The sequence below is a fragment of the Miniopterus schreibersii genome (assembly GCF_964146895.1).
Source record: "Miniopterus schreibersii genome assembly, chromosome: 11".
NCBI lineage: Eukaryota > Metazoa > Chordata > Mammalia > Chiroptera > Miniopteridae > Miniopterus > Miniopterus schreibersii.
In genome coordinates, this window is record NC_138111.1 from 25,127,051 (window position 1) to 25,142,335 (window position 15,285).

The 15,285-nt window shown below is 37.9% G+C and overlaps 1 protein-coding gene across 2 annotated transcripts in view; it reads right to left on the minus strand.

Annotated features, from left to right (window-relative positions):
- NCBP1 (nuclear cap binding protein subunit 1) overlaps positions 1 to 15,245 on the minus strand; it is a 35,972-nt gene extending 20,727 nt beyond the window's left edge. Inside the window, exons 1-8 of one of the 2 annotated variants that reach the window (XM_081152167.1) lie at positions 15,054 to 15,245; positions 8,304 to 8,392; positions 7,630 to 7,730; positions 5,460 to 5,616; positions 4,684 to 4,791; positions 4,229 to 4,350; positions 2,750 to 2,819; positions 2,038 to 2,253 (exon numbers count right to left, since the gene is read on the minus strand). In XM_081152167.1, coding sequence (XP_081008293.1) covers positions 2,038 to 2,253; positions 2,750 to 2,819; positions 4,229 to 4,350; positions 4,684 to 4,791; positions 5,460 to 5,616; positions 7,630 to 7,730; positions 8,304 to 8,392; positions 15,054 to 15,087 — 897 coding nt within the window. In that variant the 5' untranslated portion in view covers positions 15,088 to 15,245. Of the gene's footprint in view, positions 1 to 2,037; positions 2,254 to 2,749; positions 2,820 to 4,228; positions 4,351 to 4,683; positions 4,792 to 5,459; positions 5,617 to 7,600; positions 7,731 to 8,303; positions 8,393 to 15,053 lie in introns of both variants that reach the window. The other variant, XM_081152168.1, reaches the window with a different exon arrangement.
- Between the last annotated feature and the right edge of the window lie 40 nt (positions 15,246 to 15,285).

A 15,285-nucleotide genomic window follows, 5' to 3' on the forward strand; every position in this document is an offset into this window, starting at 1 on the left:
TACTTATTTACTATTATAGACTACTAATGGTGACTTTCAATCTCTATAATCTCTAATTTTTTTAAATAAACATCTTTTCCCCCAAAGGCCAGAAAAAAACCTAAATCCTCTTCCTTTTGAGAGGAACAAATATTTTGTATTTTATGTCTTCTGGCAAAGGATGATGGGCACATTATAGAGGCAATCCCAAATAAGTGTAAGCAGTACAGGCGAAACAAAATTTGAGGTCCCATTCCAGTTCCCCTTGCACAAATAAACAGCTAATCACAGATTCTAGCAGTCTTAAATGTAAATTGCACTTTCAATTAGAGATACCTAGGTAGCCCATTGCATAATGTTGGCTGAAAGTGTTTTACTATATATATATTATAGGCAAATGGGTTACAAGTTGGTAATTTAATATATGTAACCAATTATCTGACAACTCTTTACTCTGAGATAGATTATACATATTCCAAATTTTCACTGGTCATTAGCAATTTATGGCAGGACAGAAAAGAGAAGACAGGAAAAGGGAAACTGAAATTTGACCTTAGGGAGTAATACTGGTTCTATGCCAATGGTTCTAAACTGGAGGCAATTTTGCCCCTAAGAGGACATCTGGGCAATTGCTGGAGACATTTTTGGATGCCACAACTGACATTTAGCCTCTAAGTACTACTGGCAATTAGGGAGTTAGAGGCCAGGAATCCTGCTGAGCATCCCATAATTCTCAGGACATCCCCCCACAACAAAGAATTATCTAGCCCAAAATGTCAATTGAGCTGAGCCAGAGAAATTCTGCTCTATGCTGACCAGGGTGCACTAAAGCCAGCAATTTTCAAACTTTTTCATCTCACAGCACACATAAACTGATTATTAAAATTCTGCAGCACACCAAAAAATATGTATTTTTTGCCAATCTGACCAAAAACAAAAGGTGTAATTTAGACTCATTCATACCGGACAGCTATTGTTGTGTTGGCTGTTGCCATTTTTTAATCTGACAACTTAAGGGAAAAGAGGTCAATGCCCCTGACTAAATAGTCAATAGTGCATGTTTTAAAAATGCTTGCAGCACACCTGTTGAAAACTGCTGCACTAAGCAACATGTATGGTGCTTTAGCTAGGTGAGTTTCTAGTCAAAACAAATCCAGTAATCTCAGTACCCATTGCTTGGATATTAAAGTTAAGGCAGTCATTCAAAAGCAGAGGTATAAAATAATTAAAGCACAGTTACAATGTAAATTTTTATACTAAATGCTAATATCAAAATTATACATTTTCTTAATTGCTCAAGTATAATGGCTGCCAACAACTTAACTTCATAATAAAGAATACAGATGTTTAAAAACTGTAAAGTCAGCTTATACTCATCTTTGGGTTGTTTTAATTAAAAATACTTTATTTAAGCATACCTTTGGGTGAGGATTTTAAAAAAAAAAATAGCTAAAATCATTGAGCATTCATAATGTATTACATTCTGTCCTATGTATTTTCTTTATTAACAACTTAATCCTCTTACAACTTTATGAGACACTATTAATATTATTATTCTGTTAGGAGACTAAGATAGAGGGGTAAGTAACTTACCCAAGATCACACAGCTAAAATCTGACTAAACCAGGATTAAAACCAAACCGATCTGGGTCACATCGATGTGAGAGATAAACACTGATTGGCTGCCTCCAGTATGCACCTCGACCAGGGATTGAACCAGCAACCTGGGTATGTGCCCTGACTGGGAATCAAACCCACAACCTTTTTGGTGTGTGGGACAACGCTCCAACCAACTGAGCCCCCTGGCCAGGGCTCAAACCTACTCTCTTAAATTGCACACTGTGCTGTCTCTTAATCTATATATTCATGTTAAATAGAATTTCTTGCATAATGAGGTGATACAATTCACTGAATTAAACTGTTAACTTCATTGCCATTGACCCTCTTAGATAACAAACTCAAAATTAAAATGTATCACAGGCACAATCCAAACAAGATTAAATCACAAGTACAATACAACACAGGCCCTTTGACAGGAACTTATAGTTGGCCACATACCTCGGGATCATCTGTGTAATCAAACATTCTGAAGATGACCCTTGGCATTGGGTACACTGAATCCTCAGTGTGAGGAGGTGGTGTAAAAGGAGGCAAATTGTGCTGCAATGCTTCACACAGGATGCTGTCAAAGGCAAGATAAGGTCTTAGGATGTGCCGCTCCTGCCAGCGATCCTTTTTCAATTTCTGAATCTGGGCCCACAGGCAATCTAAATACTAAAGACATTAATTTTTAAAAATTAATATATATTTGGAGGCTAGAAGAAATAACATGTTGAGAAGACAAAACCAAAAATCATTACTTCTAAAATACAGGGTACAGAAGTGAGCTAATTTTAACTTACAATTAACTAGAGTACAAAGGAATGCACTAAGTTTTTGTTTCAATGACTTTATAAAGTCTGTCTGGGGCTATTACCTCTTACTTGTTTAAATTGGGCACTTAAGTAAAAAAAAAAAAAAAATATATGTATATATATATATATGTTAACTCTATGACATCTGGAATCGCCCAGAACAGGGAATGCTTCAACTACATTCTAACATTTCTTAAAGATCCACTATATGCCTAGGGCTATGAGGAGGTGGGGCCCGACATGAAAGGTGGAAACCTAGCTAAGGTATACAAATGGAATGATCTGAATACACTACAGAGGTAAGAATCTACTCAAAAGCTGACTGTGCCTGCATCACAAGAGAGAAATCAATTTACCTCTTCTTGTGGATGTGGTTTCTCAGCAGTCCACACTTGTAACATGGGCACATGAGTCTTTTGGCGTCTTCTAAAGATATAAATGAAAATCTACATTTAGGTTTTTAAAAACATGAAAAGATGTTCAGTTGCTTTCTTAATAAAATGAAAATTAAGTAGTAAAATATATTTTACCATCAAAATTTTTGATAATTTACTGTACTACCAAAATGTAGGCAAATATGCAGTTTCAAACATTGATATAATCTCTTGAGAAGATTTGGAAGAGTATAATGTCTTTGGAAAGTAATTTGACTAAATCTATCAAGATTAAAATTAAGACACTTCAACCCAGCAATGCCATTTCTAAAAATTCACATGTACACAAACACTTCTGTACAAGGATTTTCACTGAAACATTGTTTACAACGGCAAGAACCTGGAAATAACCTAAATACTCCAACCAAGGACAAGCTAAAGGAATTATGGCACATTAAAAGAGCGGAGTACTGTACAACTGCTAAGAAGAATGAGGTAGAGCTATATGTGTTTACCCAACAAATCCCAAATTGTATTAAGGAGGGAAAATACGTAAAGAACAGTGTGCACAATGGACTACCAGGTGTATAAAAAAAGGGGAAGGACATGCACCAGTATTCAAATGTTGGGATGTTCATACACTTTTATTTTTATTCTTTGGCAAACATCCACATTTTTAAGAAAACCAGTATAACTTTTCAAAAATATTAAAACTCTTGTAAAATCTAACATTTAAAGTTAGCTTAATATAATAAAAAAGCAAACTTCTGTTTTTAGACTTCTTTTAGCTTTATTTGTAACTAAGTAGATATTAACGATATCCAAAGAAGTATCTATGAATAAATAAAAAAATGAAATTTGTAACAAAAATTATTCTGAAAAACTTAAGGGGACACAAAACCATTACATAGCTACTGGGTAATTAAACAAAAGTTTACTAATAAGACCTACTGTTAGTATTAAAGGTTAAGAACCACTGTTTTAAGGACTTGGTTTAGGATAAACCTACCTGAAATAAATATTTCTTATGTTCTCCACTTGTGAAATAAATAAATAATACAGATGTCCAAACCTCTCAAATACTGTGATTCAGTAAGTCTGGGGGCTGGGTTTAGAGCATATTTAAGTATCACGGGTGATTCTTATGCACACTAATATCTGGAACCACAGTGTTAAGATGGTTTATGCCTTTGCAATATGTAAAAAACAGCTTAAAAGCAGCTATGTTACCACCTCTTTTGCTCAAAGTAAACAACAAATTTGATTACTCTGAGGTCTCAGTAAATTACAACAGTAGGGGTATGAGATTATCTAGAGAAAGCCTTAGGAAACTCTACAGCTTATTTTTGAGAAACACAATTCAAACGGTATTACTAAAACAGATAAAACATAACACATTTATGGTATCAGGAAGATATCCTCTACTTAAACAACAAAGAGAACTATGAACTGTGCCCTTACTTAAGATAGCTTTCAGTGTTGGCAAAGATGCGGTCCATCTCTGCATCTTTCTTCTCATACAACTCCTTTCCAACCCAGGGCAAAGATGACAGAAATGCATACACATACCAATCCCGTCGCACCTAAAGAATTTTTTAAAAGGTAAGTTTAAAATACATGCTAGTTAATTTTCACTCATACTATATTCTTGAATGAATCCTGTGGAAGCTATTTAACAGGGCTTAAGTAACACACCTGGCTCATTCAGAGCCTTTCTAGATATTTTAGTTTTACTAAACAGAATCATTTAACATACAGATGTCATAAGAACCCACCAGTATACTAGTTAACTTTTAGATATTAAGAAATTATAACATGACCATCTGCTATTACTTCTTGTTTTTTAATAATAAGGGTTACCAGTGAAAAACTCCTGGTACGACATGGATAAGATTCAGCATGAGGAGCTTTCTTACCTGAGGTACCTCCTCTTCCTGGGCTACACTTACAAAGTTTTCAAACATAGCAACCATTGATGGGGCTGCAATGACGTGACAATTCACAAGATCAGATAAAAAACGAACCTGTCGAGGAGAACAATTTTTACTAAATTGAAACGTCTCTTATAATATTACAAAATAAACCATCTTGTAAGGGTCAAGCCAAAGGTCTGAAAAACTAGAGCCTAAGGGCCTAATGTAGCCTGCTGTTTTTTGTTTGTTTTTGTGGGTTTTTTTGCATAGCCTGTGGACTAAGAATAATTTTTACATATTTAAATGCTTGAAGAAATCCAAAAGAATACTTTGTGATGTATATAAATTATATGAAATTAAATTTCAGTGTCCATAAGTAAAATTTTACTGGAACACAGCCATGCTCTCATGTCTACATGCTTCTGTGCTACAACTGCAGAGCTCAGTAGTTGTGACTGGGGCCTTATGAAGGACAGGAGTCCGTGCATTTATAGGTTTCCACCTATAATCTTCTTATCTATTTGGCTGTGGTGCTACAAAAACCAAGAGCTAAGTGTAAAGAATCACATACTACAGGGAGATGAACTAGGACTAAGAAACCATTGGACTTGATTATGAACCCTGTGGTAACTTTAATGAGAATAGTTTCAAAAAGGCAGCTCTTGTGGTGAGTGGGGAACTGTATTTCAAGAGAAAGGACACATTATTTGGTTGTAGTTCACCTCTCCCCTCCATCTCTGCCTTAATATATCAAAATAATAACAATAATAATAACTTACCAAATATACAGCTTCATTATAATTGTTTGCTTTCAAAGATTCTTTAAGTTGACGAATCATGGCTTCTACAAATTCTCCACCAAAGTTGTAATTCCTTGCATTCAGCAGTCCAACTAATGTTGTATAAATTGTCAGCTTCTCAGGTAATAGACGTGCACTGATTTGAAAACCCAGTACAAGAAGAAAATCCCAAAACAAAAGCATTGTTAAGTTGCTGAATTTTGCATCACATAAACCTTTTATTATTTTATTAACTTTGGAACAGGATTACTTTTAGCTGTACTCAAAACTACTTCAGAAAAGGCATAAATAGTGAGAAGAGTTGTAGACATGGCCCCCACAATTTTTCATTTTAATTCTAATTAGTTAATCCAAGAGTTAAAAAAGTAAAGCACCATAATTACGAAGTTACCAAACTGAAAAAAAATATAACCAGTTTTTATTCCAATGTGTTTAGTGGAACTGAATAGCAGTTCTACAGAAAATGGTTTTCATGGTCAAGTATCTGGGAAATACTGGGTGAAACAATTTTCTTTACTGCAGAACCATTAATGGGGAGTTTCAGCATTTCTAAACTTAGCTAAATGAATGCCATAAGATCAGAATTCCACTTTGAGAAACACTATTCAGAACTAAAGCTTGCTTCAACTAAGCTTTTAAGTTAAATTACTGAATTTAAAAAAAAAATATATCTTCGTTGATTTCAGAGAGGAAGGGAGAGGGAGAAAGAAACATCAGTGATGAGAGAGTCATTGATTGGCTGCTTCCCACAGGCTCCCCACTGGGGATCGAGCCCGAAACCCAGGCATGTGCCCTGACCTGGAATCAACCCTTGATCTCCTGGATCCTAGGTCGATGCTCAACCGCTGAGCCATGTCGGCCAAGCAATTATTGAATTTTTTAAATGGTATTCTGATATAGTAAGATTTCTTTACATCCCAGTTTATTTCAAGTGTTAATTTTCAGTAAAGGCATTTGAAAAGAAGGGAAGAGGACTACAGTAATAAATGTTACTTCCAATTTAGGCAGCTTTTAGAAATTAGCTCAAAAAGAAAACCACATAGGAACACATTCTCATATATTTTTTTCTGTTTTTCCAAGGTACCTAGCAGAGTGTTAGGGGCAATTTAGGTTTTTTAAAAAAAAAAAAATCCTTCCATTGATAGTAAGCCCTGCACTCCTAAAAAAGTCATGACTTCCATCGGAGTCTAAGCATAAACCTACTCCATTCTAATAAATGCTTGCAAAACAGAAGACATCTTACAGATAACTATAGCAAAATGATTTTTGCTTAGTAGTTTCTTAGTTTAAGAACATGTCTTTCTGAATATTAATCGGATTTCTTTGAAAAATTATAACCTAAATTATTTTTACTTTATGAGTGGTTAAAATGAAAACTGACAGCTTCAATCTGTATGTACATTTTTTGAATTTAAAAAATGAACTTTAAGCATTAAAAACATTATTTTAAAATAACAGAAAAGACAACTTAAAAGTCACCTTCTAAATTTAAAAATACCTAGCTGGTAATTTATAATTTCATATAAAGTACAAAGATCCCTTAATCCACAAGTCATAGCTACTTCTTGCAAGGCATATAATTCAGTCTATCTGAGAGACGAGGAAGTCTAGATTGCTAATTCCACCACTAGGAGAGACTGTTTCATGATCCCTCATGAGACTTTTCCCACTTTAATTTCCTCACAAATTAAATGCTGATACTTGTTCTAGCTAATCTAACTCAGAAAGATTATGCCTATTAATAGCTTCAAAAGCTTCTTTAGTCTTCCAAAGATTATTACTTTGACTAATTCTAAATTTGTTTGGCACTGGTTAAAAATACAAGTTAAATTCTATTGTATATATTTAAATGTACATGCTTAAAAGAAAATCTCTGAATGGGAAAGTGTCCACCTTCACACTTAAAAACAGTCAACTCAAATCAGTCTCAGGTTCCAAGGAACAAAACATAAGGAAAATGCTCAATTTTAGTTCTATTTATCTCTGAAGAGTTAACCAAAGGGCCACAGGTCATTTTATTCCTACGAATTTCCCAATAGAAGGAAAGCTGAGCACATACAGAGCATAACACATCTTTTGAACATTTCCCAAAGCATTTAGAGTAGATAATACATTATCACCTGGATTCATAAATCTTTTGCATACATACACTGTACAAAGAAGCCTTAAGATCTTGCTCTTGTAGTTAGGAAGATCAGCTTCCAAAACACCGGCCAAGCCTTCTAGGTTGCTCTCCAAAGAGCAGGCACTCTGTGGAAGACAGCATATTACATATCTGTCAAGTACTCAGCAAGTAGTAAGTTAAAATTTTTTAGCTGACCATAAATAAAGCTAAAGTCTCACACACACAAAGCACTAAGACACGTTTAATATAAATCAATTCTGGTAGGTACTGCTTTTGGTTTTTTTTAGAAATCTATGAAAAAAGAATGAATAAAATTTTAAAAGTTAGCAGTCACAGCAGAATAAGGATTAGAAATGAGGACACCACAGGCTCTATTCTCTCTCTCTTATTCACTCACTATAGGACTTTGGGCAAATTACCTTAAGTATCCAGGATTTGTTTGACTCTTCATTTATAAACTGAGAGGCTATTCCCTAAAAATCTCTTAAGACTCATATTCTATGAAAAGTGCTAAAAATATTTAATTCTCAATTATCTGCATCCAAAGGTTTTTAACATGCATACTCTGGGATACAGATGCATGGCAATACAAACTTTGCCTAAAACAGACCATGAAGTTTTCAGCTGATGAAATTAATCAAAGCACTGTCAACTATAGCCCTAAGCCCGTCACAGTTTGTGCCTATTTTGGTACATACCTTTTCTCCTACTTTGCATATTAAAGATTCCAAATGATCTTCAGTTTCATTTGCATCAGAGGTCTTTCTCCTTTTGTGAGGCTGTCCCCCTGTTTCAACAATGTAAAAAAGTTAATATTACATGATAAGTTCACTGTCACAAATTTTATTTAACTCCCCTCCCCCCAATATATCTTTATTGATTTCAGAGAGAGGAAAGGAGAGGGGGAGAGAGAGATAGAAACATCAATGATGAGAGAGTCACTGATCGAGCCCACAACCTGGGCATGTGCCCTGACCAGGAATCGAACCCTGATAGTCTGGATCCTGGGTCGATGCTCAACCGCTGAGCCACGCCCAGCTGGGCAATATTTAACTTTTTAAATGCTATACTATAGCCTCTTTTCTACCAGAAGCCCAACTTTTTACACATAGTGGAAGCTATTAACTGACCCTCCACTTCTCAGACTAGGCTGGATTAACCAACAGTCTCCATACCCAGGACCACTATAACTCTAGAAGGCATTATTTATGTTAAGTTTTGTGGAAAGGTGCCCTACAAGTGATGAATGCAGCAGCCCTCTCCATTTCTGTGGATAGACAGGAAAGGTGCTAACCACTGGCAGACAGAACACTCTCTAACATCAGGTACTGCTACTTCCATTCTTTAAATCTGAGTTGTTCACTGTTCTTCAGTTGCCTATTCTTCAAACCTATTAATGCCAGCAGCACTCACTGTAATAATGAAAATTATTATGTAAGCTGATAAAATATGGTGCAAAACCAAATTGAAGCTTCGGAAAGACTTGATTAGAAAAGAAAGCTTTTATGTTAGGTATAAAGAGAAAACTTCAGTAGATGAGAAAAGGAGCATAAAACATTAGAATTCCTCACTAGCGTTACAAGTATCTATTAATTGAAGAGCTCTTAACTCTTCAATTAATAGTTTTGGTTCTGTAGACCATGTAGCTCTAAGGTACAGTCTACTCCAAGCAATGGGAATTACAATCAGCAGACATACAGACTCAAAGAAAGTCCTCGGCACTCTACCAAATAACTGGTGGGGGGAACAGTATACGTTTTATGATTCCCTGCTTTAACTACTGATCCTATTATGTTTTTAAAAACTGTATTATTTAAAGCTGCTTTAAAAAATTCTTCCATTCTGAAATCATTACCAATCATCTATCTGTCCTTTTGGTTGCTAAAGAATTTAAGTTGAATGAAGCTGTGCCACAAATCAAACTTAAGCCCTGGACTGTCTACTGTTCAGACTCTCGCTGTGGATGATCTCTTACTATTTTGTTTAAAACTGTAACATGCTGCCCCGGCCAGGTGGCTAGTTTGATGGAGTGTCATCCCATGCACCAAAAGTTTGCAGGTTCGATCCCTGGTTGGGGTGTGTATGGGATGCAACTGATCGCTGTTTCTCTCTCATATTGTTTCCCTCTTCCCCCCCTTCTCTCTCTCTCTAAAAATCAATAAAACATATCCTTGGGTGAGGATTAAAATAAAACCGTAACACACTGAACTCACATCCTTTTGTGGAATAACATAGGCTTTAAATTTTTAAAAAATAATATTAAGTATGGAACATAATGCTGTTGCTACATACAATGCTGGCTAGTCTCAATATAATTTAATTTTTTACTTCCAACGATTGTATTAGGACAGCATGTGGACAAGGAAGCAGTAGTCTGTAACTGTGCTGGGGATCTGTATTAATGAAAATCTGCAGTTGGATATGGGGTTACCCAGGAGCAAGTTATATATAACTTCAATCTTCTCCAGACTTGTACGTCCTAAAGAGCTGAACCATTTTTACAGAGTTCATAATCACTTACTTGCCACTGGAATATTTCCCTTGAAATATATGGTGATTATCATGAAACACAGCACCTGGCTATCTGAAGTCTGGGGTGTTAAAGTCGCCCCAGGGACTGAAATGATCTTCACACCCCACTTGAACGTAAAGAATAAGATCAATCTATTTCTGTCCAGGTAGGACCAGATGTAAAGGCCACAGGTAAAGCACTCTGTGCCTTGACCCCTCCACCCCTTAGATATCATTATGATCTGGCTTAAATAATCACTGAATATAGATTTGAAGAGACAATGTCATAAAAAATACATGCATGCGGCGAGACAGCGGACATATATTCTTGGAGACATCTTCCTGTGTAAAGTTGTAGACACGTGTGACATTGTGGGATCAGTGACCTTGATTCTTAAGTACACATCAAACCTAAATCACAGGCTCTATAAAGGTTCCACCACCTGAAGAGCCAACTTTCATACAAAGGTCTTCTATTCCTAAGATTCAATCATTGAAAAAAAAAATTGTCTATTTGATGCAATGTTTATGTAAGCTGTTAGCAAGAACATTAAAAACAGCCTTCTCCTAGAGCAGTGGTTCTCAACTGGGTGAGATTTTGCTCCTTAAGGGCCACTAGGCAATCTCTGCAGACAATTTTAGTCATCCCAATTTGGGGAGTGTTGTTGGTATCCAGTGGGTAGAGGCCAGGGATTCTGCTAAATATGCTACACTGCACAGGACAACTCCCAACCACAAAGAATAACCCAGCCTGAAGTGTTAACAGTGTTGAAAATTCTGTTCTAGAAAGCAGCATACTAAATGTTCTTCAGAACCGGATTCCAGTAAGGTTGGGGGAATGTACAGGCTGAAAAACTAGCTGAATGAGAGCAGTCTGTTGTTGTTTTAAACCTTAAACCACTGCTCTCTTCTTTCTGGCCCATTTACTTTGCAAATCCTTTATTCCACAACCTCCCTAAACTAACTACCGAGCTGGCTTGTTCCCATACCAGTTTGAAATCATATCCTAGTCTTTAAAGCAACCCTCCTAGGCTGTGTTGTAAGCCCGAAAAGGAGGAAATGACGCTGTAGGGAGAGAAAGCAGGATTTCCGAAAAGCTAGATAATGCAAGTACACAGTCCTGTATCTGACCTACACCTTTTTTCTCTTCTTCCCACTGACTATATCAAAAAACTTATTCTGGAGAATGGAAAGAGGCAGGAAGTATTAAGAAGAGATGCTCCACTCTCACCTGATACTGGAGAGAATATGAAGGGAGGGGGGGAACTACAGACACAATTTGAACTCATGGACAGTAACAGGGTATTGAACTCAGAAGAGAACCTGGTCAAGTGTATGAGGAAGTAGAATAAAACACCCTAATTTAGAATAAAATTTGGGGAGTTAGCTGAATGTTTTCACACACCCTCAAAAAACATATTTATGGTAGCTCCCAAAGCAAGAACAGATTTTATATTAAAATGTAACTATGTAGAAGTTTTGCAATGTAAATTAAAGTTACATGTTGCCATTTTACGAAAGACACCCTTGGCTAGTATAGAACAGAGACACAAGTCTCTATTAAAAGGATCTTAATACACCAAATAATTTTTCCCCTGTAGGTGATTCTAGTTTTATATGGATATTTTGTCCTACATCTTATATCCTTATTTAGAAGTAGATATACAATAAGAAGTTTTAGACTCACAAAGTCAAAAACCAAAACCAACAAGGTAAAAGAGACAGTAAAGTAACAAAAACCTACGAGGGAAAAGGGAAAAATAAAGTACCCTGATCTTGCAGATTTAAAGCAGAGGTAACCATCACTTCTGAAACAAACTATACTCTTCCTGAAAGTAACAAATCCCTTCACTTGTATTCATTTTACTTTTCTATAGTTAAGTAAAAAACCAATTAGTCTAAAGCAGGGCTGGGCAAAGTCTGGCCCGTGGGCCATATTAGGCCCACAAAATTGTATGGTCTGGCCTTGCCAAGGCAACTGCAGGAAAGACCTGAAATTCAATAAATCTAGAAGCTTTCTTCATAGCTAATTTTTGAGTTGATAATTTTGTATGGCTCACAAATGATGATATAAATATCCCAATGGCCCTTGGAAGAAAAAGGTTCCCCACCCCTCGTCTAAATGTGGGTTTTTGGCTAAGATTATGTACAATTTAAACACTTTCTTAAAAGAAAACAATATATTGAACAGTTATTATCCTTTAATAACTGAGAAGCTTCAGAAATATTCTTAAAGAGATTCTAAGAAATGTTAAATTTAGCACTGGACCAGTATCCACACACATTTTCACTTAGGACTTCCCTTTCCTTGTCTATAAATTGACCTCTAGGTGAACTTCATTGGTATAGTCTCCTGTTTCCCTGGATCCTGGATACTTTAGTCTCAACACAGAGATACAGTTTTAAAGTCAACTTCTATGAGCTGATCCTCTGCTACTTCTCTGATCTTACCTCCTATACCTACCGCCCTCCGCCCCCACTCACTCTGCTCCAGCAACACTGGCCTCCTTGCTGTTTTGTGAACAAGACAGGACTATTCTAGCCTTAAGGCCTTCACACTTGTTCCCTAGGCTGTAGACCACTGCTTTTCCCCACAGAGCCACCTAGTTTGCTCCCTTACCTACTAAAGATGCCATTTTTAATGAGGCCTTCCCTGAGCAATCTACCGATACAAAATACAGCAGCTCCTCCCTCAAAGCAGTCTCTACCCTTTACCCAGTGTTATTTTTCTCCATAGAACTTATCACCATATGATACACTATATTTTACTTGATTGTTTTCTGTTTTCCATCTTTATATTGTCCACTGCTGTACTGCCAGTAGTTAGGACAATGCCTGGCTCTGTTGAATATTTGTTGAATAAATGATTATATCTTATTAAGCATATGAAAAGTCATGGCAGTCACTGACTAAGAGCTGACAATAATCCAGAAATGTTCTGATGTATCTATTAGACTATAATAACTTAGCCTATAATTATAATACTATAGTCTAAAATAATAAAGCTTCTAATATTTTTAATTTTTAAAAAATTAATAGATGCTCAACTAAAAGAAAAGTATATAAAATACTTTATTGAGATCACTGGTTAAGGTAAGCCCTAGCTAATCATTACCCAAATTGTGGCAAATTACGAAAGTTCCAGATTTGGTGTAGTATCCAAGAGGCAGTATAAACTACCCCCCACTACTAAATTACTCGCCATAGTAAACTTTGACTAATTAACTCCTTATTTTACTTTGTCTTTACTTACTTATTCTGAGGTTCCTGCAGCAAGACCCAAATAGACAATGATTTAGCTGCCAGCTGGTATTAAAAGAAACTAACTTCCAAGAAAATTATGCCAGCATCCCAATAACCAAAGCAAAAGTTGCATTTCTACATATTCAAATCCAATTCTCCAGGCTGCCCTCTGGAAACATTTTCTCCCCCTTTAGGTATGGAGAAAAGTAGAGAAAAGCAAAGAAAATGGAAGAATTTTAAACAGCTCTAAACCCCAAGTAATAGTTTCATATTAGTAATGGTAATATTAGCTTTTGATTAATCAAATTGAAAGCATATGAAAACTGCATTTTCTTTGCCCAAATGTCATACAAAAAGCCTCCTATGTTTAAAGAACAAACAAAAACTATGAGCATAATACCTGTGTAGTGAAGAGAACCCCGGACTTGCTTTCACTGATATCTGGGCACTGCTAGCTCTGACTTCATGTTAATCACACTACAACTCCAGACCGTCAGGTGTCGGATGAGAAGGCTGGACTAGAATATCCTCTCCAGCCATGCCCTAGCAGAAATCTGATGTTTCATTGTTAAAACTAAGCACACATGATTTGGTTTACCTACCCCTAACTGCACCAACACTTGAGTGGAGAAAATGAATTCAATTAAATTTTTTTGTTCTGTTTTTTCTTACATCGTTGACATCTGCCAATGTTTATCACCTCTTAAGCATTAACAGATGATAAAACAGACATCATCATATGCCATTCATCACATGTATTATTTCGTTTGACCATCACAAAACACGTATCATCTTCTATATGACTAAGGTTTAAAAAGGTGATATAATCTGGGCAAGAACACAAAGTAAATGGTAGGGCCTAGCTTTAATCTTAACCCCCCCCCCCCATCCCAAAGTCTGGCCACTGAACCGCTGCACTACATTCTTTCCATAGACCAATACACTAAAATATTAATAGCATTAGTCTTTTTTGGGTGGATGTGTGTTCTTGACTGATTACGCCATGTGATCACCTTTTTCTGTTTTTAACTAGCAAAATTATTCTTGGTTCTTATGATGCACAATGATCCGCACGAGCACAACCATCCAAACGGAGACGGCAACCCCTGAGCTCCATCTCTGAGAGCTCTCCAGGGGGTTTCCAGGACTCACGCCAGGAAGTACGACGACAGCGAGTTCAGAGCCTAACTTCACAACACGCATCTCTTTAGTAGCGACACCTTGGGCGTGGACAAGAGCTCTCTCCCCCTCCGGCAGGGAGGGAGCTCACGTTGACCCATCAGATCTCTGTCACTGCTTTGTTCCTTCCCCTCAGCAGTCTGCCCAGAGCCCTTTCCGGGGGGCACTTTCAGGGTCAAAATGAGACCCTGGGACTAGCGGCTCCCCGTCACGGTCCCGAAGCGGCGGCCGCACGGACACAGGTGTACTTCCCTCCCCGCCGGGCGGGGCTAAGGACCACATCCCGCTGGGACCCGGGCCCTCAAGGCCTCCAATCAGACAACGACTAAAGGAGCTGGGGCGGGGCGGGGGGGAGCAGGAGCTTTTTAGGAGTCGCCAGGCCGCCCGCCCGCCGGGCCGCCCGCCTTCCCTCCGGCGAAAGGCTTCCCGTCGTCTTCCCTCGAGACCCAGAGACCAAGGGAGCCAGCCCTCGCCCCCCCAGGGCGCGGCCTCGGCGGCCGGACCAGGGCGCTCACCGTCGTTCTCGTCGCTGTGCCGCCGCCGCGACATGCTGCACGCCCCTGCGCTGCCGGGCCGAGCGGCCGGGCGGGAAGCCCAGAAGGAACCGTCGGAACGCCGGCCGGCGCGAGGACAGCGGCGAGGCGCGCGGGGTGGCCGGCGCGCAGGCGCACTCGCTCCTGACGGCTCCCGGAAGTGCCAGGGACGGCAGCCGGGTGGACTCAGCGGCTCTAAGTGCAACCCAGGCCA